This window comes from Pelophylax lessonae (genome assembly GCF_965119305.1).
Source record: "Pelophylax lessonae genome assembly, chromosome: 13".
Lineage (NCBI taxonomy): Eukaryota > Metazoa > Chordata > Amphibia > Anura > Ranidae > Pelophylax > Pelophylax lessonae.
The window spans coordinates 71,119,332-71,141,930 of record NC_138780.1 but is presented as its reverse complement, the minus strand read 5'-3'; the positions used below and the strand labels follow the sequence as shown (position 1 = coordinate 71,141,930).

The following is a 22,599-nucleotide window of genomic DNA, read 5'->3' as shown; positions in this document are numbered from 1 at the left end:
CAAAGGAAGGTGTACCTGCAGTGATATTATAGTTTGCTGATAACTTAAAATCTACACCCTGATGAGTTATTATGGTATCCCGATCATTGGACTGGAGTTACTAAAGTAATCGCACAGATTGGATAGAATGTTCTCCCCAAAACAATTAGTAAGCCTCGTTTTAGCGACAAATTGTTTCTTTAGGCCAACAAAATTCTCTTAAGAGTTTGATCCCTATGAACAGCGAATGAGTGTGCTGCTCAGGAGTGCAGTCGATGGAGGGATTCGGGATGCCTCTTACTGGCGCTGGGCTAGCTTGTGACTTCTAAGACTGATAAAGATTATTATCAAGTTCAGCATTCTGATACAAGTGTTTAGCTTCATGACAGGTTCCCTTTTGTCGTCACATATATTTTTGTGACTTTACAAAACAAGTAGAATAATTGTTGAAATTCTTTGGTTGAAAAAATTTGCGCAGATTATTTTCTCGGGGCTGCCTCTACTTGAGAAGTTGTCGTATGACCTCTAGTGGACATAAGTAGCATTGCTTCAGCTTCAAAACTGAAACCACCAGTTGCATTGAATACTGATATAGAAAGTATATAGGTTCTACTTTTTTAGGAAGGTGTGTTTTTTTTTTTTTTTTTTTTTTTAATTTTGGCTAAAATTTGGAAGGGTCAGAACCCCTGTTGGGATTTTATTGCAGTCTTTGTCCGTGCTGGGGAACGTAACCACCACGATTTGTCTTGATGACTATTCTCTCTAAAACAAAAAGTTTATTATATTTGTTATTTTGTTGTCACAGAAAGCAGCATCTTGCAATGAAGACACATGTCCTTTTAAGTAGAATTTTGTTCAACATTTTTTTAAGAGCATTCTTTTGAATTTCTGGTGTAAAAATCGATAATCATTTTTGATTGTGGTGATGAGGACATTTGAAGGAACAGAATGGAACATTTTTCACAAGTGAACAATTTCTAAAGCCGGCCATAGATGATGCAATTTTCTTTCCTGAAACCATAGATAGCAGGAAAGAAAATCGTTTGATTCCCCCATTAACAGACTGTGTTGATGAAGGAATCCCTCCTACAGAGCCATTGTGTTCTATCGATCGACTTGTTTACAACCAGTTTTTTGGATTTTTTTTCTGAACACTCAAACCCCCAAGACTGATCATTGTAATCTGCTGGCGGGGAAGGCTCCCTGCTGGCACAATACAATAGCACAGCGGGAGCGATTCCCCCATCCACACTGAATGAATGGGCGAATCGGATCTGTTCTCATTTTATTTATTTTTCATTCAACCCGCTGGTTGAACGAAGGGGGGGGGGGGAAAAAAAAAAAAGTTGATGTATGGCCAACCTTACAGTGTGTACACCAAATGGGTCCAGTACAGTACAATGGGTTTAACAGGGTGGATCTGCTGCAGTAGATAAGCACACAGTTTAAGAAATCTAATCTAGAATAAAACGTGAGTCTGTCCTAAGCTGCTTGAAGCCCATCCAATTAATACAGCAATATAATAATCATGGAGCTTTGTCTACTTCACATTCTGAAGTGTGTGGCTTAGGAGTCCTTTAATGTGGTGACTTTCTTTAAGATAAATAATGAAAATTTCCAAAATAAACGTTGTCGTTGTGATGCCATGAAGCTGAAAAAATTGATCAATTTAGACTACGCTGACTTTATCATTGTACGGAAATCTGGACGTAGTTAATTCTAGGTATTAATATGTTCTACATAGTTTATATTGGTCCAGGGTGGACCATTGTAACTGTGTATACCAACCTAGATTTCTAGGATTAGACGAGGTGGAGAGGTGTGGCGGTATCTTCGCACTCTTCTCCTCATCCAATTAGAAAAAGCTTTGTATTCCTTCAGGAAATCCAAAGCATTCTCTGAATGGTGCCCATGCTGAGCACCCGACCTTCTGTGTTTAACAATGCAGCAGCACCTAAAAGCAAGTGGAGATCCCTGGACCAGCGGTGCCTATTGGCAAGAATAGTATATACATAGTTCCATTGGTCCAAGCTGGGTCAGTGTATAATGTATAAAATATTCATACCTGGAATTCATCTTTAATCTTTCTTCACTTTTCTAATAATAATACTCGGGATGAAAAATAGTTTAGTAGATCTGCATACATTTGATGAAAATTTGCAAAAAAATTGAGTTGACTTCTTAACCAGGAGAAAAACCAAAAGGGGGGGGGGGCATTAAAAATCCTTCCCACAAATAGACCATAAAAATTCTAAGAAAATTAACTGCTGCGTGTTTGTTTTATTCACATTTAGTATAAATTGGCCCTATTATCATTATTATTTTTTTAAGCTGATGCATTGCATGCTGTAGTGGGGGGGGGGGGGGCGGGGGGTTGGTGTACATTACACAGTCAAATAACTGAGGTATTTGCCAAAAGTGTGCACAGTTTTCTTCCATGTTTGAGGAGAGGGTCTTCCATGAACAGTCCTTGAGAGGTCAATGACTCTGCGTCCAAATCGAAGAAAACAGTCGTAGGTGGACAAAAGTATAAACTAAACCCGTTTTTTGCCTAAAACCCCCCCCCCCCCCAAAAAAAAACCCATAAACTACTACTTACAGGCTGATCGGATGTCAAACTAATGCCATGAACACAAACCCAAATCCTGCTGACCCAAACATATCTGGTTGCCCTTGGCTACTGTCCTTTTTAACATTGTAGTCTTGGTAGACTTCTGTCACATCTATTGAGTATCGGACATATAGCGCTTGTATACAATAAGATGCGCTGCTTGTCCTAGTTCAAGACTTGGTGCCCAAATACAATAAAAAGTGCAGCTTGTCTTGCATTAGGAGTTGGTGCCCATATACAGTTAAATGAGCTGCCTGTCCTAGTTCAAGACTTGGTACCAATAAACAATAAGATGTTCTGCTTGTCTTGGCTCAGGACTTGGGGCCCATCTACTATAAAATGTGCTGCTTGTCTTGGCTCAGGACTTGGGGCCCATCTACTATAAAATGTACTCCTTGTCTTGGCTCTGGAGTTGGGGCCCATCTACTATAAAATGTACTCCTTGTCTTGGCTCAAGACTTGGGGCCCATCTACTATAAAATGTACTCCTTGTCTTGGCTCAGGACTTGGGGCCCATCTACTATAAAATGTACTCCTTGTCTTGGCTCTGGAGTTGGGGCCCATCTACTATAAAATGTACTCCTTGTCTTGGCTCAGGACTTGGGGCCTATCTACTATAAAATGTACTCCTTGTCTTGGCTCAGGACTTGGGGCCCATCTACTATAAAATGTACTCCTTGTTTTGGCTCTGGAGTTGGGGCCCATCTACTATAAAATGTACTCCTTGTCTTGGCTCAGGACTTGGGGCCCATCTACTATAAAATGTACTCCTTGTCTTGGCTCTGGAGTTGGGGCCCATCTACTATAAAATGTACTCCTTGTCTTGGTTCAGGACTTGGGACCCATCTACTATAAAATGTACTCCTTGTCTTGGCTCAGGACTTGGGGCCCATCTACTATAAAATGTACTCCTTGTCTTGGCTCAGGACTTGGGGCCCATCTACTATAAAATGTACTCCTTGTCTTGGCTCAGGACTTGGGGCCCATCTACTATAAAATGTACTCCTTGTCTTGGCTCAGGACTTGGGGCCCATCTACTATAAAATGTACTCCTTGTCTTGGCTCAGGACTTGGGGCCCATCTACTATAAAATGTACTCCTTGTCTTGGCTCAGGACTTGGGGCCCATCTACTATAAAATGTACTCCTTGTCTTGACTCTGGACTTGGGGCCCATCTACTATAAAATGTATGGCTTTTCCTAGATCAGGACTTTTCCTAGATCAAAAACCTAAAGGGCTGTACACACTTGACGAAAATCGGACGAAATATCCTCCGATTTTCCTCTGTCTTCTCAGCGTTCATTACAGTGTTTAGTCGACAGTGCATAAATGTTCACAAAATTTCTCGTCCGATTTTTTTCTTTTTTTTTGGCACATTTGTTCCTAGATTTCCGTGTTGTCAGCAACTTCAGATAATGCGCGGTCTTTCGTATCCAATTTTTTCACGGATGTACTGCATACACATTAAACGAAAATCGGTCGTCTGGGGACGGACGAAAAAAATGTTAGTTTTTGTCCCTCCGTTTTTTTTCGTTGAAAATGTCGGCTGCTGAAAGTTGTGTACACACTAGGTGAAAATCGGACGATTTCACATCGGGTGGGAATTTTCGGCAGATTTTTTACTAGTGTGTACCCTGCTTAAGACGGTCAGAGAATTCCTGTACTGTTTGCCAGACATTATAGCCACTTGACTGACCTTGTACATTGGCAGAGGTGATTGTCTATCCTGCCGCCTTAATGTGTGTCCACATATCATGAAGGCACATCAATGGCCTTTGTCATGCAGACATTAATGGCCTTTGTCATGCAGACGTTTGGCAGTTATCAGCAGAGTAAACCTTTAATCTGCTTGATAATTATCTCATGTTTTGCTATGTAAACAGTATTATTAGTTCTTGGTTAACACTACTTTCCTAAATATTTGGCACTAGATTTGCACTTTTAATTACACCACTGCAGATGGACTTTTCACCAGGATCCCTTTTTTTACTAGAATGTCACTATTGTGTAGTATTGTAGTTCTGACATACAATGGTCAGGCACAGTGACCAAGGTTTTGTGACTGCTGATAAAGGTTGGGATAGCAGGCCCAGCAGGGTGTGTACAGAATGCCCTGTGATTCTCTAATTAGTCACGCTGACTTTCCAGGGAATTCACAACACAGAAGAGGAGGAGGGAAGACTGGTGGAACCAGAGCATGGATAGCAGCTGCCACATACGTACAGAGATTTGTCAACACGGAGTTGTACCGCGTTCTTGCCGCTAGACTAACTGGGCAGACAGCAAAGTACTAATGTAATGGGAAACCTTTTTTACATCGAATACAAATGGCGATACTTTTTCAGAACTCAAAGCATTCTGCATGGACTTTTTGGGTCATTAGTAATTGAAAAGTTTTTATACAGGCATTGCTTTTTATGCTTAGTCATATTCCTTCGGCAGTTAAGTTGGAAAAGAAACATTCAAGACACATCTTTCCTCCACTTATACTTTTATTTTTGTTTTTAACCATTTTTCTGATATGATTATTGATGGAATGCATCTTGACTCTGCATTTTGTTATTCCAATAAAATACTAGAGTTTTTAACATGGCAGATATCTGTTAAAATATACTCCCAGCTCTGGTGTTCATCTAAAGAGAAACTTTAACACATTTTAATTTTTTGTAGCACCAGAAAGTAATGTTTTATTTTAATCCAACTGTACAGGACGGGCTGGATATTCATAGACTCTGGGTTTATTGGTTGGTACTTTTAGGTGAGTGGAGCCTGACGCCTGCCCTCGGATGCACCTTTATTTAACCTTCCCCCCACTCTGTGACATTCAGTTTTTGCTAATTTCCTGTAGGTGGTGGACCTCTTCTACCCCCCCCCCCCTCTCTCTTATGAAAAGGTTTCTATGCAGAATTATTTACTTCATATTAGGATTTTTACTTGCTGGCTGTGTAGGGTTTTCATGAATTGATTTGTAAATGCATTGCCTAGTTTTAAGAATAGAATGGACAGGCAGATCTTGTTGACCACCATCAGGGAGGAAGCAAGCTTTGGAACAGGCAGGGTGGCAGGTGATTTGACCGACCACATAGAAATAACATTGTCCTGCTAAAAACAGCTGTAGGAGTGAGGGTCATCTCATGACATTACTAACGCCTCGTACAAACTCAATGATTATCGGCCGACCGATCGTCCGACTTTTGTCCAGAGTTGTGCTTTGTTGGTTGGAATGTGCCTAGACTGCACACACATTTTCTCGGCCAACAAAAATCTACTTCAGAAGTGATGTCCTGTGCTGGTTTACTTTCCGTGTGTTTTTTCTTCTCTGAGCATGCCCAGACTTGCTCATCAGATTTTTGTCTGCCGAAATCGGTACTGACTGACGGAAAATCGGCCGTTGACGGCCAACAAAAATTTTAAAGCCTGCACACCAGATTTTATTCGGTTGAAAAGTCGGAGTCGGTTGTTGAAAGCATGATACTAACAAGCCGAAAATCGGACGTTGGCCGAAAATTCCCGGCCAATAATCGATGCGTGTGTACGAGGCATAAGCAAGAAGCAGAGTCTGCAAATGTAATGGTCAGATATGGCTGCCACTATGTACATATAGAATTGTAATTTATACACTGAAACAAGGTCTTTTAAAACATTAACAATTTATAAATGATCTGCATTAAGCGGATCCCTCTCACTTATCTAAAAAAAATACTACAGTTGTTGTAGAAATGGTAAAAGAATAGCTAGTTCTAAGCATTTTGTTTGAATGGAATTTAACCTATTTGCATTTTTTGTCTGCAGGTACACGCAGTAATCATCATGCTTAAACAGGAGCATTTTCGTTTCTATGAATAACAAAAACGCTGTGTTGCTTCTCAAGACCAAAGTGTGAGACTTGTACAGATTGACAATGGATAGAACACAGACGGGTTACAAAGGGCAAACTTTTTTGAAGGATTTAAACTGCCATGGACGTATTCAGAATAGAGGAATACTCAAGCAGGACTCTAGAAAGTCCTACCACCTTCATGGACAGCTCTCCCCAAACATGAAAAAGAAAACCTGCAGTGTTGTTCTCACCAGACTGGAGGATGTAACCGGCTCTTGTATGATGGACAGTCAGGGTGGAACAGCACCAAATATTTCTTGCTGGGTGGATGAATTTGGAACTCTTAAAGTTCATACTGGTTTACCCCCAGACTCTCGAAGGGTAAGTCCAAAAGAGAAACTTTTCACGGGGCTATCTACTGGATCCATATCCAAAATTGACTTCTCAGAACCCCGGAAACGACGGTTAGCTTCTCTCAATGCTGAAGCAGTAAATAATTTACTTTTTGAGAGGGATAATTCTTCCAGGAAAGTTAACAAAGATCTAAATAAACCCAGTGCGAACTGCAAATCCGCTGTAGACTGGACTTCCCTAAAAAGGGCAGACAATGCACCTCTTGGTAAAAAGAGCAAACAGAGATGCTTAGCAGGTAACAGGTCAGCATCATCAGACGATGTGTTTGATAATACTTTAAAGAGAGAGGATAATGAAGTATCTTATTCTCCTGCTCCAAAGAGACTGGCAAGTTTGAATGCGGTGGCTTTTTTGAAGCTCACAAATGAAAAAGGCCATCCTTTGAAACAAAGGAGCAAGTCCTGTGAAGAAGATGGACATACTTCCAGCAATTGCTCAAAGTCCAAGTTGAAATCAAAAAGGTCTCACAAAAAGAATTGTGTCAAGTCTAAGAAAGACGTACTACATAGGAAGACGGAGGACTACCATAGCTGGCAAGGGGGATCTAATCCGGTTGGATTTCTTAAACCAGAGCATCGAGAGTCTACAAGGTCATTAGGTAAAATGGAGAATGTTCATGTGGAACAGTCTTCCAGCTGTCATGATGGCTCAGTACCTTTGTACCACAGACTGCCTTTATTAATGGGAGGACAAGCTCCCATGAAGCCTGAGTATGGAAGGCCAGGTGAAAAGTCTCCCACTCCCAAACAAGACTTCCAGCAGCCTTCTTTTCCAGTACAGCAACTTCATCACTTGCCAGTTCCAGGTAGCCACACAGATTGTATCTGCTTTTATGGCTCACCAGATCTAGCTTCTTCGTTGGATGGAACGTACATTTCTTATGGCCAAAGTGGATTACCTTATAATGGGTATTCAGATTTTTCCACGTACCCTAAAGACGAAGTGTTGTCACAGCCAGAGCACTGTGATGAACTCTTGGTGTCGCAGAGCTCTTTACACCCCAGTGCAATGTTTGAGCATCTTCCATGGTGCAACTCACGCTTTTCCTATGGAGAAGACACTGGGACTAATACGGATAGCCTTTGTGGAGTAGTACGGCTGCCTTTTGGCAGGGTTTTCAACACTCACACGGGACATAATAGCTATCCATACAAAAAGCCTTTAACAGCAGGTATGTGTTTCTTTTTAGAACTATTTCTGTGATTTCTTTTTTCCCTATATAGATGAAATGTTTGGTCCTCTAAAAAATGGTTGCCTGGCTTGAAAGAGTGACTTGGCTTAGGTGTTTTAACCAGGGGAATATTCCCAGCTCTTGTTGTAGTATACAACCATTTGAGTACTGCAAAATGTATTTAGGGAGTGCGTGAAAACCCCAGAACTCTTTATGTCATGTCTCTGTGTGATTAGATTTGCATACTGTACATTTTATTAAAGGACTTAGGACAGGGGTGTCCAAACTATGACCCTCACGCAGTTCAGGAACTACAATTCCCATGAGGCATTGCAAATCTTTGACATTCACAGACATAACTAGGCATGATGGGGATTGTAGTTCCTGAACAGCTGGAAAGCCATAGTTTGGACATAGCTGACTTAGGACTTCTACTCTACTTTGGTTTTGGATAGAGTAGCTCTGAAAAATCCGTGGGGAGCAAAGAACGTGTTTTAAACTGGGTGCACGCTTTTTCTTTTGTTCAGTCTGTGGCTTGTATAAAAAAAGAACCGCTTCCTGCATCCACACAAGCGAGGTGGATGCAGGAATCCCTCCTCCCCACCGGGACATTGAATTCTGACAGTGGGGACTGCCCAATGTCAGAATACGCTGCAGCTCCTGATTGAACAAGGTTTTCTAGAAATGGTACTCAATAGAAGCTGATCTTTACTAATAGGTATGACTGCACACAGATTGTCATTTAGACAGTCCCTGCTGAATCATCTGAATTTTCCACCTGTGTGTACCCAGCTATTAGTTATCTCATTGTGTTTGCAGTAAAGGCTGCAACAACGCACAATAGTGGGAGGTGGTGTTTACAACCAATCATGTGGCTCAATTAAGAGTTTTGGCTCTGAGCCCCAGTCACCAGACCATTCATTAAAAAAAAAAACTTCCTATAGGCTGTATGCATTTAATTATATTAACCTGTAAAAGCCTGCCTTCTTTAGACCTCCAAAGGTCCCAAGACTGCTTCTAGATGCCCCCATATAGGATGTAATGTCAGCGGACTCCGCTGTCACTCAGATTACACTCTATTGTATTCCTCTTAGCTCTTCCCCCAGAAGCAACATAAAACATTATGTAGGAAGGGGAAGAGCAGGACGCAGTAGATGAGCCGAAGAAAAAATGCCTATTATGTGCAAGGAGGGAGGTAGTTGTGCTAGGGGATTGACTCTTTCTGGAGTAGTCAAAATTTCCAGCAAGTTCAAGGTAGGGATCGACCGATTATCGGCAAAGCCAATGTATCGAGGGCCGATATGCACTTTCCCCGATATATTGGAATTCTGCCACCAAAGGTGGCTGATATTAATGATATTTCGGAAAGTGCTGTACCGGAGTGATGCCTGCAGTTAGAGGCATCACCCCGGTACTGGCGTCCATAGCCAATGGTTGGCTCTCTTGTAATGACAACTGATGTGGCTGAGAAGCCGCTCGGCTGTCATTACAAGGAGTGGGAGGGGATGGGCATCATTAAATCACTTCCAGGTACTGGCGCCAGATTCAAAACAATGACAGCATTCAAAACAGCCAAACTTGGTGATTTGAATGCTTTTAAGTGCAAAGGAGGGGTTTTGGGGTCTTTTAGACCCCCAGATCCCTCCACAACAGTACCTGTCAAGTTATAGGAAAAAAAAAAAAGACCTTTTTTTAAATGTAAGTAAATATTGGCCGATGCCCATACGCGATGACCAAAATATCAGTATTGTTATCGACAATGAAAAAAACAATATCGGTCGATCCCTAGTTCAAGGGCACATTGCAACTGAAATAAAACAAAAATTATTATTGAAAAGCAAAAATTTTCCATGCTTTTGCCTTCAGGTTTTTTTTTTTTTTTTTTTTTTTTCACACTCCTTTTTAGTATATAGTTTACATAGTTAGTCTGGTTGAAAAAAGACACAAGTCCATCTAGTTCAAACAATAAAAGAAAAAAAAAATAATCATACATTCCTATACCCACAGTTGATCCCAAGGAAGGCAAAAAAACCCCAACAAAACATCAACCAATTTTCTCCAGCAGGGGAAAAAAATCCTTCCTAATCTCCTGAGAGGCAATCGGATATTCCCTGGATCAACTTTAATTATAAATGTTAGTATCCAGTTCTAATATGTACATTTAGGAAAGAATCCAGCCTTTTTTTTAAAGCGATCTTCTGAGCTGATCCAAAAAAGGGCAGTGCCACTTGAATGAATACATATATTCTAAATACATTTCATAAATCTAAGTGAAATAAATAAATTTAATATTTCACTCATATTGAATAAATACAAATAGTGAAAAAATGGTATTTATTCAATATAAATGAAATATTTATTTCACTTAGATTTACTTATATTTATGAAATGTATTTATGATATATATGTATTCATTCAAGTGGTGCTGCACTTTTTTGGATAGGTTTTTAATATTTGGTATGCAGTGAAACATACTTTGTGATAGCAGCCGCTCCACTGATTGCTCTTTATATTCAATACTATATTTAATATCACATTTTTATTGGAACCATTAACCACTTGCCGACTGTCTGCCACAAGCTGGATTGGCTGCGCAAAACAGGGTACGTCGGTCCGCAAGAGTGGTGCTGGGGGGGCTAGCGTGCAAATGCTGATCCACGGGACCGGCGGCCGCGATTGCAACCGGGCACCCACAATTGCTCTTCGCTGAGAGAGGAAGACGGTTAGCTGTTGTAAACACAGCTGACCGTTGTTCTCTCTGAAATGATCACAGAGTGCCTGTGATCCTCCTATTTAGGATCATAGGTCTCTATGATCATTTCACAAGTCCCTCCCCCCACAGTTAGAAAACACTCCCTAGGCTCACAATTATCCCTTTGATCATCCCCGGGTTAACCCCTTCCTTGCCAGTGCCATTATTACAGTAACAGTGCATATTTATAGCACTGATTACTGTAGTAATGTCACTGGTCCCCCTGAAAGTGTCAGATGTCAGTTAGGGGTCTGTTCTGTCCGCCGCAATGTTGCAGTCCCGCAAAAAAATCGCAGATCGCTGCCATTACTAGTAAAAAAATAAAAATGACAAATCTTTCCCCTAGTTTGTAGACGCAATAACTTTTTTGCACAAACCAATCGTAGAACGCTTATTGCGTGTTTTTTTTTTTTTTACCAAAAATATGTAGCAGAATACAAATTAGCCTAAAAAAATGAAAATTTTTAAACTTTTTTTTTTTTTTTGCGGGGGGAATGTTGTATAGCAGAATGTGAAAAATATTTTTTTTTTTTTTGTTATATAGTGCAAAAAATTTAAATTGCACAGGTGATCGAATACCACCAAAAGAAAGCTCTATTTATGGGGAAATCAATTTGATTTCGGTACAGTGCCGCTCGACCGTGCAATTTTCCGTTAAAGTAACGCAGTGGCGAATCGTAAAAAATGGCCTGGTCATTAAGGGGGCAAATCCTTCCCATCCAGAAGTGGTTAAACTAAATCTTGCCTTTTACTTCTCATTGGCGATCTGTGTATATGCAGTGGCAACCAACATTTTTAGAAATATGGTAATGATAGTCTCTATCCTTAACCGGTTGCCGACCGCCGCAAGTACATATACTGCGGCGGTCAGCCCCGGCCAGGCAAAGTGACGTATGGGTACGTCACTAGCCTGTCACTTGCTTGTGAGCCAATAGCGGGCGAACGCACGCGAGCCCGCGGAGGCGCGTGTCCGCCCAGGGCTCGTTCTCTAACAAGTCAGTGCATGTGACCGGCGGACCCGATGTCCGCCGGTCACTCGCGATTGTTCACCGTGAAGGGAGAAAGGCAGGCGGCTAATGTAAACAAAGCCTCCTGTCATTCTCCCCTGTGTAAGAATGGAGATCACACAGTTCTACTATGTAGGACCGTTGATCTCTGTTCTTTCACCAGTAGCCATGTCCCATCACAGTTAGAATCACGCCCCTAGGGACATACTTAACCCCTCCTTCCCCAATAAAGTTAACCCCTTCCCTGCCAGTGTCATTATTACAGTAACAGTGCATATGTATAGCACTGATTACTGCAGTAATGTCACTGGTACCCCCAAAAGTGTCAAAAATGTCAGTCAAGGGTTCGATCTGTCCGCCGCAATGTCGCAGTCCCGCAAAAAAAATCGCAGATCGCCACCATTACTCGTTAAAAAAAAATCTTTCCCTTAGTAAACGCAATAACTTTTGCGCAAACCAATCAAAATTTTTTAACATTTTTGGCCAATTTGTTTTCTGCTACATATGCTTATTGTGATTTTTTTTTTTTTTTTTACCTTTTTACCTAACATATGTAGCAGAAAACAAATTGGCCAAAAATGTTAAAAAATTTTGATTTTTACATTTTTTTTTTGGGGGGGATTTCATATAAAAAAAAATGTGAAAAATATTGTTATTTTTGCAAAATTGTCGCTCTTTTTTTGATTGTAGCGCATGATCAAAAAATCGCACAGGTGATCAAGTAGCACCAAAAGAAAGCTCTGTGGGGGAAAAAAAGGACGTCAAATTCGTTTAGGTACAGTGTCGCACGACCGCGCAATTGTCCGTTAAAATCACGCAGTGCCGAATCGCAAAAAAACCCTGGTCAGGAAGGGAGTAAAATCTTCCGGGGCTTAAGTGGTTAAAAGCAAAATTTAAAAAAAAAAAATGTCAAATCAACATTCCAGGCTCTAAGGTATTGTGTGCAGATTGTATAATCTCAATGTTCATAAATGTTTGTTAATTAAAGGAAACGTGAAACTTTTTCTAAGTTTTGGCTAGAGCAGGAAATACTGAGAGATTTACTCCCGTTATGTCCCCACAGGGTGGAAACAAGTTGAATTAAATCACAATTTAAATCCAGATATAAATCACTAGTAAAAAGGCTGAATTTAAATCCACTCAAAATCAAAATTTTAAAGAGCAACCGTGTCAATCTTTGTCCCTCAGCGGCGACTCCTCTGACCCGCTGTTGACTCACTGACAGTTCCATTCACTTTAATGGGACGGCTGGTGATGTGGCAGTGACACAAGGTGAGGGTCGTGGTGGCAGCAGGTAAGTGGAATCCCGCTAACAGGTACTGCCATGATAGATCTGAAATGACAGCTGCTCTTTAAGGACTCTTACTGGTAGTTAGTATAATAGTGCTAACACTACTAGTAATTAGTGAGAACACTGATAGTGTTATCTCAGCTCGCAGAGTTTGGATTCCTTTAATGAGCTTAATTAGATTTTGATAAGATAAGATACAATAATATATTTAGATAGATTTTTACTCCAAAAGCATTTTTTGATTTTTATCAAATTTATTTTACTAAATCTGTTTGGGTCTTTTTTTTTTTTTTGTAAAAATAAATAAACGCTTTTCATCCACCCTGCCTGTTGACAATGATTTTACTAGACATAAAGAGAGGAGGGTCAGGCTAGGATCCCTGTCAGATCTTGAATTCATAAAAAAAAAAAAAGTGCCAGTTTCTCTAAGGCCTCCGCAGTCGGTTACATCATGCAGCCGCCAGATTCCTGCAGCAAGAATTGGTGGATTCTTGCTGCTGGAATGACCAGATCATGCGATTAGCAGCAGCTGTTTACATGTAGCACCACAGAATGGTTAGCTGCAGTTAGGGACAGATGTCTGAGTCTGGATGCAGTCCACCTATTCATGCCGCATGAATCCACGGGGTATGTAACCAGCCATGTGAAAGAGACCTTATTCATTCTCCCTACATAGTTTTGAACTGTATGGCCCAAGATATGTGTGAGCCGTTCAGGCTTTATAGGAATAAAGTAGGGATAGAACGATTATCGGGGGCCGATATGCACTTTCCCCGATATATCGGTATCGGCCCCAGAACTGGCCAATATTTTTGTGACGTCATTCTGCCTGATTAGGCTACCTCACTCGCTTTTGACAGCCTCGTCTGGAGTCTGGATTAGTCTCGTGGGAGTGTATCACAGCCATACGACCCACCCACAGCAGCCCTGTACCAGCCACCCACAGGCCCTGTACCAGCAAGCCAGCCACCCACAGGCCCTTTACCAGCCAGCCACCCACAGGCCCTTTACCAGCCAGCCACCCACAGGCCCTTTACCAGCCAGCCACCCACGGGCCCTCAGCCGGCCACCCACGGGCCCTTTAGCAGCCGGCCACCCACGGGCCCTTTAGCAGCCGGCCACCCACGGGCCCTTTAGCAGCCGGCCACCCACGGGCCCTTTAGCAGCCGGCCACCCACGGGCCCTTTAGCAGCCGGCCACCCACGGGCCCTTTAGCAGCCGGCCACCCACGGGCCCTTTAGCAGCCGGCCACCCACGGGCCCTTTAGCAGCCGGCCACCCACGGGCCCTTTAGCAGCCGGCCACCCACGGGCCCTTTAGCAGCCGGCCACCCACGGGCCCTTTAGCAGCCGGCCACCCACGGGCCCTTTAGCAGCCGGCCACCCACGGGCCCTTTAGCAGCCGGCCACCCACGGGCCCTTTAGCAGCCGGCCACCCACGGGCCCTTTAGCAGCCGGCCAGCCAGCCACGGGCCCTTTAGCAGCCGGCCAGCCAGCCACGGGCCCTTTAGCAGCCGGCCAGCCAGCCACGGGCCCTTTAGCAGCCGGCCAGCCAGCCACGGGCCCTTTAGCAGCCGGCCAGCCAGCCACGGGCCCTTTAGCAGCCAGCCAGCCAGCCACGGGCCCTTTAGCAGCCAGCCAGCCAGCCACGGGCCCTTTAGCAGCCAGCCAGCCAGCCACGGGCCCTTTAGCAGCCAGCCAGCCAGCCACGGGCCCTTTAGCAGCCAGCCAGCCACGGGCCCTTTAGCAGCCAGCCAGCCACGGGCCCTTTAGCAGCCAGCCAGCCATTAAGCATTAAACCAAAATTAACATGTTCAGTACCAGATTTGTGTCAAAAATTATTTCTCTATCGCTCATTGACAGACGTAGTCTTCTTGATTCTCAAGAGCTGGGTTATGTTGTCTCCGCAGGAGTAGGACTAGGCAGAATGACAAAACGTTCTGGCTCCACCCTAGGGGGCAGTCCCTGAGGGTATATCCTCCCTCTCTCTGCTACAGGGAATCAGTTTTTTTCTGTCTAGTCAGGAGTAAGGACCTAAGTTCCTTGCTGGGATCTTTTGGTCCTGGCAAGACTTTTTTTCTTTAAGAAAAAGACATTTTTTAGGTAGTTTTCTCCAGTGTTTTCTTCCTGTGAGATCTTCAAGCAAAAATGCCGGACTGGGCGACACTTGTGGTCACCCCAGCCGGCCTACGAGCGCGTGCAGACCAGGCATTGCGCTTGGTCGGCCGCGACATATTCAAGTAAGTATGCGGGGCCGGGCGACGGGCTGGATGTGAGATCCAGTGGTCACCCCGGTCTCTGCCTAAAAGCGCGTGCAGACCAGTGCGCTGAGTCGGCCGCGACGGAGTCCCAGTAAAGGGACTGACTTTGCGAGTTAAAAGCTCGCTTGGACGCCAGGACCAGAGAGTCGAGGCGTCCACAAACCCCCACCTCGGTGGAGAGGGTATTATGAAGAGAGGGTGCCTGTCGGTTCGGTATGGTGAGTAAAACGTTCCCTTTTTTCCTCATTTATGAGGCAGTATATATTATGGGCCCCTCCATATATGGTCAGTATATATCTGACACTTACAAGTCCCCCTTGTAATACAGCATGTGTTTGTGGGAAGTGGACTTGGTTCAAGAGCTAACACTCTACCCAGCAGACTGTAACATTACAGCAAACATAGGAGGTATAATCCTACCTTATGTGCTGTGTATCTCTGTAGATCCATATGTCACCTCTCAGCAGAGTGCAGGTGGATGTGCTGGGAAGACGATATCGGCGGTCCGCCGCCATTTTGCCGTAGACCGAATGCATGTATGTCCTCAGGTCACGCCGGCCGCCATGTTTTTGGAGTCTTATGTCTCTTCTATGGGGGCGGCCATGTTTTGTGAGCCCAGCTTCCTCGTGGAGGGCTGGGAACGCCGGAAGGCGTACACAGGGGGCGGAGCCACGCCTTCTGCCCGGGAAAAAGCAAACAGCTCCTTCCAGTCTGTGTAAGACAGACGCTGGCTGCAGTTTGTTGGAAACTGCACTGCATCGGTTGGTGAGCCTTGGGGGTCCCTCTCTCTCTCTCTCTGGGATCGAGAAGCAGGTACTCTGAGGGGCGCTATTGCGCTAGGGGGAGACACACAAAAAAAAAAAAAAAAGAAAAGAAGTTTTTTGTTTATTGCTGGCAAAAGTGTCCTGTATTAACATGGACCCTGCCACTCATGTATCTCCTCCGGATCCCCTCGAGGGGTCTGCGGGATCCTCCAGCACCCCATTGACAATTGAATCTTTGTCAGCCATTATGGAAACTTTTGTGTCCCGGGTGGAAGTGGCTTGTCAGGGACAGGGCGCAAGAAAGCGACCCCCGCCTAACCCCTTATTATCTGAAACCTCGGATTCAGACTCTGAGCCTATTTCTGCAGTTGCAGGTACTTCATCTGGTATTGGTGTCTCGGGTCCTGTCTCTTCAGACAGTGAGGAGGATGTTTCGGCATCAGCCATAGCCCGAGAGAAAGCGTTGGTAAACGCACTCATTGTATCTGTTCAAGAGACTTTAAGGTTACAGGGTATTCCATCAGAAATAGCTGAAACTGAGATCCCTTTTGGGACTAAAAAGCGCATCAAGGTGGCAAAGGTTTTTCCATTGCCCAAATGTTTTGGCAATCCAATCGATGAAGAATGGCGTCTGCCAAAACGCACTTTTAATATTTCCAAACGCATTGACAGGCGTTATCCGTTTGAGGAAACCCTTATTAAAAAATGGACAGAACCACCTGTGGTGGATTCACCAATTGCTAGATTGAATAAAGCCACGGTTATTCCTTTGGAAGACGCTCCGTCTTTTAAAGATCCAGTGGATCGCAAGATAGAAGCTATGTCTCGCACCATGTTTTCCTTGATTGGATCAGCTTTCAGGCCAATAATTGCTATTGGTCTGGTTTCGCAGGCTGTAACTGAATGGACTAAGTGGTTACGCCGGGACTTAGAAGAGGTCCCTCAGGCGGTATCAGATTTGTTGGAACAAATGATACAGGGGTTACAGTTTGTATGTGATGCGGCGTTAGACGCCACTCCATTAATGGCGCGAGCATCAGTCTCAGCAGTGGTTCTCAGGCGTACACTGTGGCTAAAAGGTTGGATAGCCGACCAAGGTTCCAAAAAAGCATTGGCTAATATCCCCTTTTCAGGAGAACGTCTATTTGGAGCCAACTTAGATGAGATCATTAAGGATCTCACCGGTGGAAAAAGCACCTTTTTACCGCAAAATTTTAAAGGTAGAGGAACTCGTCAAAGACGAGGGCCTTCTTTTTCTGCTCACAAGAGGTTTTTTCGTCCAGCGGGTGAAAAAACTAAGTCCTCCAAGCCTCCTGCAGGAGGCATCAGGGGTCGTTGGTCGGGCAAGCAAAAGCCCGCCCCCTCCAGACCTGAAGATAAACCATCCAAAGCCTGAAGGTGCGCCCCCACCCATAACTGGGGTGGGGGGACGTCTTCGCCGGTTCCCGGATCCATGGCTTTCCAGAATCCCGGACAAATGGGTTTGCGAAGTCATAAAGTCAGGGTACAAGATCGAGTTTCGATCTCTCCCACCGGCACGATTCTTCCCTTCCAATATCCGACTATCTCCGGATCGTCTAGAAGATCTGCGGAGAGCAGTCACAGATCTACTACAACAAGGAGTGGTAGTCCACGTTCCTTGGACAGAACGGTTTCAAGGGTTTTATTCAAACCTGTTTACAATACCCAGGAAAGAGGGCAAAGTGCGTCCAATTCTGGACTTAAGAGCACTCAATTCTTTCGTCAACATAAGAAGATTCAGAATGGAGTCCATTCGCACGGTAGCAGCCTTCCTGCATCCAGGGGATGTCCTAGCGTCCATAGACATCAAGGACGCCTATCTTCACATTCCCATTTTCGCAGGACATCAGCGTTTTCTACGCTTTTCCGTAGAGAAGAACCACTATCAGTTTGTGGCGTTACCTTTCGGTCTCGCCACGGCTCCGCGGGTCTTCACAAAAGTGTTGGCCCCAATGTTGGCACTTCTGCGCCAAAGAGGTATATCGATTCTAGGTTACCTAGACGATCTTCTGCTTCATGCAGAGTCTCCTCAGACCTTGCTACAAAACATAGAAATTACTATGATTTCTTTACAGGAATTCGGGTGGCTGGTGAACCAGCAAAAGTCCTTTCTGGTTCCCACCCAGAGGCTCGAATATCTGGGTCTAATTCTAGACACAGTCAGGACAAGAGTGTTTCTTCCGGTAGGGAAACTTCGAAAGATTCAATCAGCAGTCCAGTTGTTACTGTCCAACAGCTGGTCTTCCCTTCGGACTTGCATGAGGGTTCTGGGGTTGATGGTGGCTTCATTCGAAGCAGTCCCATTTGCCCAGTCCCATACCCGAATTCTTCAGCAAGAGATTCTCCTCAGATGGAATCGGAATCCGGAATCCCTGGACAATCAGATACGATTGAGCAAACAGACCAGAGAGTCTCTGGTTTGGTGGCTTCGGTCTCCAATGCTCAGCCAGGGAAAGTCATTTCTGCCAATATATTGGACGATAGTGACCACGGATGCCAGTCTATCCGGATGGGGAGGAATTCTCGGTCAATTATCTGCCCAGGGACTTTGGTCCCCGGAAGAATCCAGATTACCGATAAATGTATTGGAACTGAGAGCGATCAGACTTTGTCTGATTCACTGGACCGAGCAGCTCCAGGGCAGCCCGGTTCGGATCCAGTCGGACAATGCCACGGCCGTGGCTTATGTCAATCACCAGGGGGGCACCAAGAGTGTCCGAGCGGCCAAAGAAGTGGCTTGCATTCTTCGCTGGGCGGAACGATTTGTTCCAGCAATCTCTGCGGTGTTCATTCCGGGGGTGGAGAATTGGCAGGCAGATTATCTCAGCCGTCAGACCCTGGATCAGGGGGAATGGTCCCTCCATCCAGACGTTTTCCACCAGTTGTGCCTACGGTGGGGCACCCCGGATGTGGATCTGTTGGCATCACGATTCAACAGGAAAGTTCAGAGATTCGTGGCTCGCTCCCGCGATCCTCTAGCAGAAACCGCAGACGCACTGATCGCCCCGTGGGGGCAATACCAGCTAATATATGCCTTCCCTCCTCTCGCGTTACTGCCAAGACTTCTTCGCAGGGTAGAGGAGGAAGGAATCCCAGTAATCCTGGTAGCTCCGGACTGGCCTCGTCGAGCTTGGTACGCCGACATGGTCAGACTGGTGGCGGACGTCCCGTGGAGACTTCCTCTCAGAGAGGATCTACTGTCTCAGGGACCGATCTTCCATCCTGCTTTACGATCGCTGGCTTTAACGGCCTGGCTATTGAGACCCAGGTGCTGAAGGACAAAGGTTTGTCAGCTTCAGTTATTCCTACTCTAGTTGAAGCAAGGAAAGCGACTTCCAGAAAGATTTATCATCGCACATGGAAGTCCTACATTGCATGGTGTGAACCTTTGGGGTTCCGTCCTCGGTCTTATTCGATTAGTCGAATATTGGCTTTTCTGCAACAAGGGGTTGAGCAGAAACTGGCCTTGAGTACTATCAAGGGTCAGGTCTCAGCATTAGCCATCTTCTTTCAGAAGCCTTTGGCTACTCATTCCTTGGTGCGGAATTTCATCCAGGGGGTGCAACATCTGGCTCCGCCAGTGCACGCGCCGTTACCCCCCTGGGATCTTAATTTAGTGTTGTCGGTTCTTCAGAAACCTCCCTTTGAAGATATTAGGGAGATTCCTCTACCCACGTTGTCCCAGAAGGTGGCCTTCTTGGTGGCTATTACTTCTGCACGCAGGGTGTCAGAGCTGGCCGCATTATCTTGTCGTTCACCATATCTGGTGGTTCATAGAGATAAGGTGGTTCTTCGTCCGAATCCATCCTTCCTACCAAAAGTGGTTTCAGAATTTCATCTGAATGAAGAAATTGTATTACCTTCCCTGTGTCCTAAGCCCAGTCATCCTCGGGAATTTGCTTTGCACTCCTTGGATGTGGTCCGGGCGATCAGGGTATACTTGAAAACGACAGACTCGTTTCGCAAGACGGATTCACTTTTTGTGATCCCAGATGGACCCAAAAAGGGGTTGCCTGCATCTGCCGCGACCATTTCCAGATGGATCAGACAGACGGTAGTGCAGGCTTATTCTATTAAGGGTCGGGAGCCCCCGTTCCCTGTTAAGGCGCACTCCACTCGGGCACTTAGTGCGTCATGGGCCTTTCGCCATCAGGCGTCAGTGGTCCAGGTGTGCAAGGCGGCTACCTGGTCGTCGGTGCATACCTTCTCTAAACATTATAAAATTGATGTAATGGCATCGTCTGATGCCTCATTTGGCCGCAAGGTTTTGCAGGCCGCAATTTGAGGAGACCAGTGGTCTACCTCGAGGGTTTTTTTCCGTTGGAAAATTTTTTTCTTTAGTCTCATTCTTTGTTTATAATGAGCCTTTAAAACTTCTAGTTTGGCACCGGTTGGGCCTACTAGATTGGATTTGATTTTGTCAATCCCACCCCTCATTTGTGGCACTGCTTCTGGATGTCCCAGCTCTTGAGAATCAAGAAGACTACGTCTGTCAATGAGCGATAGAGAAAAATGGATTTTTGTAAGAACTTACCGTAAAATCCTTTTCTCTTAAGCTCATTGACAGACGTAGTACCCGCCCCTCTATCATTGAGTTGGGTTGGGTTAATTTCTCTGTACTGCTTTAAACAGAACTGATTCCCTGTAGCAGAGAGAGGGAGGATATACCCTCAGGGACTGCCCCCTAGGGTGGAGCCAGAACGTTTTGTCATTCTGCCTAGTCCTACTCCTGCGGAGACAACATAACCCAGCTCTTGAGAATCAAGAAGACTACGTCTGTCAATGAGCTTAAGAGAAAAGGATTTTACGGTAAGTTCTTACAAAAATCCATTTTTTTTTCAAAACCTGTACAAAATATCAGCCGATACCCATATGTTGTGACCAAAATATCAGTATCGACCCTGAAAAAAACATATCTGTCTATCCCTAGAATGAAGTCCGGTGCCCTGTGCTGGCCAGAAAGGGAGTTGGCCTATGCACCAGGCAATGGTAGAGAGGTGTCCCCGGAGCTGCACATCAAGTCAAAACCTGCTGTATGATGGTGAATGGCAGTCTCTGCCTGGGCCCATGCCAGGCCATGCCCCCAATGCGTTTCACTCCACCCACCGGGGCTTACTTATGGGGGATGCAGTCTCCAGGTGAAAGGGGGCAGTTAAATGCATAATTGGCCACCAACTCAGTGAAGGAATGAAAATCAGGTGTGTGAAGTGATTGTGAGATGCTGGTCGTAGAAGTTGTGTGTTTAATGAAGTGTATACACAGAGCGACCATAGAGCTGGTTGCAACCAAGTTTTAAATGGCCATCCTCTTACATGGTCTGTGCAAAGAAACAAATGTGCAGGAGTTTGATGATGAGGCTAAAATTCAATTATTCTACCCCACCCCCTCCCCTGCCCTCCTATTTAAAAATCAAAAATCTTTAATACTGTATCTCCTTAAAACAACATTTGATGAGAAATCTACTGCAAAAAATTCTAATGAGAAAAGATAAAACTTATAGGCCTATTTACTAATGTCTATACAAAATTGTGAATACATGAATTAGCGGGAAACCCTAGCAAGACACTTTGTCCTTGAATATAATGTGATAGTAAATAAAAGAAATCGGGGGAAAAAATTTAGTTTTAAAAGTAATAATTTTGAGAATAAAAAAAAAATATGTAAGTAATGATCAAAATTCAAACAGAACACAAAGCTAAAGAACCTAGTTATATCCAGGGAAACTGAAAGGAGGAGACAATACATAATGATGGTAATGGATATCCAAGAGGAATTGACCATACATCATCAAATGAATAACTCGTATAGATAGAAAGGGGTACTGGAGAAACGGAAGGGTGACTCCTAAGGGCCCTTTCACACGGGCGTTCCGCATGTCCATATATCTTATTTTCTCTATCGCTCATTGACAGACGTAGTCTTCTTGATTCTCAAGAGCTGGGTTATGTTGTCTCCGCAGGAGTAGGACTAGGCAGAATGACAAAACGTTCTGGCTCCACCCTAGGGGGCAGTCCCTGAGGGTATATCCTCCCTCTCTCTGCTACAGGGAATCAGTTTTTTTCTGTCTAGTCAGGAGTAAGGACCTAAGCTCCTTGCTGGGATCTTTTTGGTCCTGGCAAGACTTTTTTTCTTTAAGAAAAAGACATTTTTTAGGTAGTTTTCTCCAGTGTTTTTTTCCTGTGAGATCTTCAAGCAAAGATGCCGGACTGGGCGACACTTGTGGTCACCCCAGCCGGCCTACGAGCGCGTGCAGACCAGGCATTGCGCTTGGTCGGCCGCGACATATTCAAGTAAGTATGCGGGGCCGGGCGACGGGCTGGATGTGAGATCCAGTGGTCACCCCGGTTTCTGCCTAAAAGCGCGTGCAGACCAGTGCGCTGAGTCGGCCGCGACGGAGTCCCAGTAAAGGGACTGACTTTGCGAGTTAAAAGCTCGCTTGGACGCCAGGACCAGAGAGTCGAGGCGTCCACAAACCCCCACCTCGGTGGAGAGGGTATTATGAAGAGAGGG

At 44.7% G+C, this 22,599-nt stretch overlaps 1 protein-coding gene across 1 annotated transcript in view; it reads left to right on the top strand.

The window, feature by feature from the left end:
• Window positions 1–22,599, top strand: part of BAHD1 (bromo adjacent homology domain containing 1) — a 396,729-nt gene that overhangs the window by 236,189 nt on the left and 137,941 nt on the right. The window contains exon 2 of the mRNA XM_082275407.1: window positions 6,383–7,995. Within this exon, the coding sequence (XP_082131533.1) occupies window positions 6,492–7,995 (1,504 nt within the window). The 5' untranslated portion in view covers window positions 6,383–6,491. The remainder of the gene's footprint in view (window positions 1–6,382; window positions 7,996–22,599) is intronic.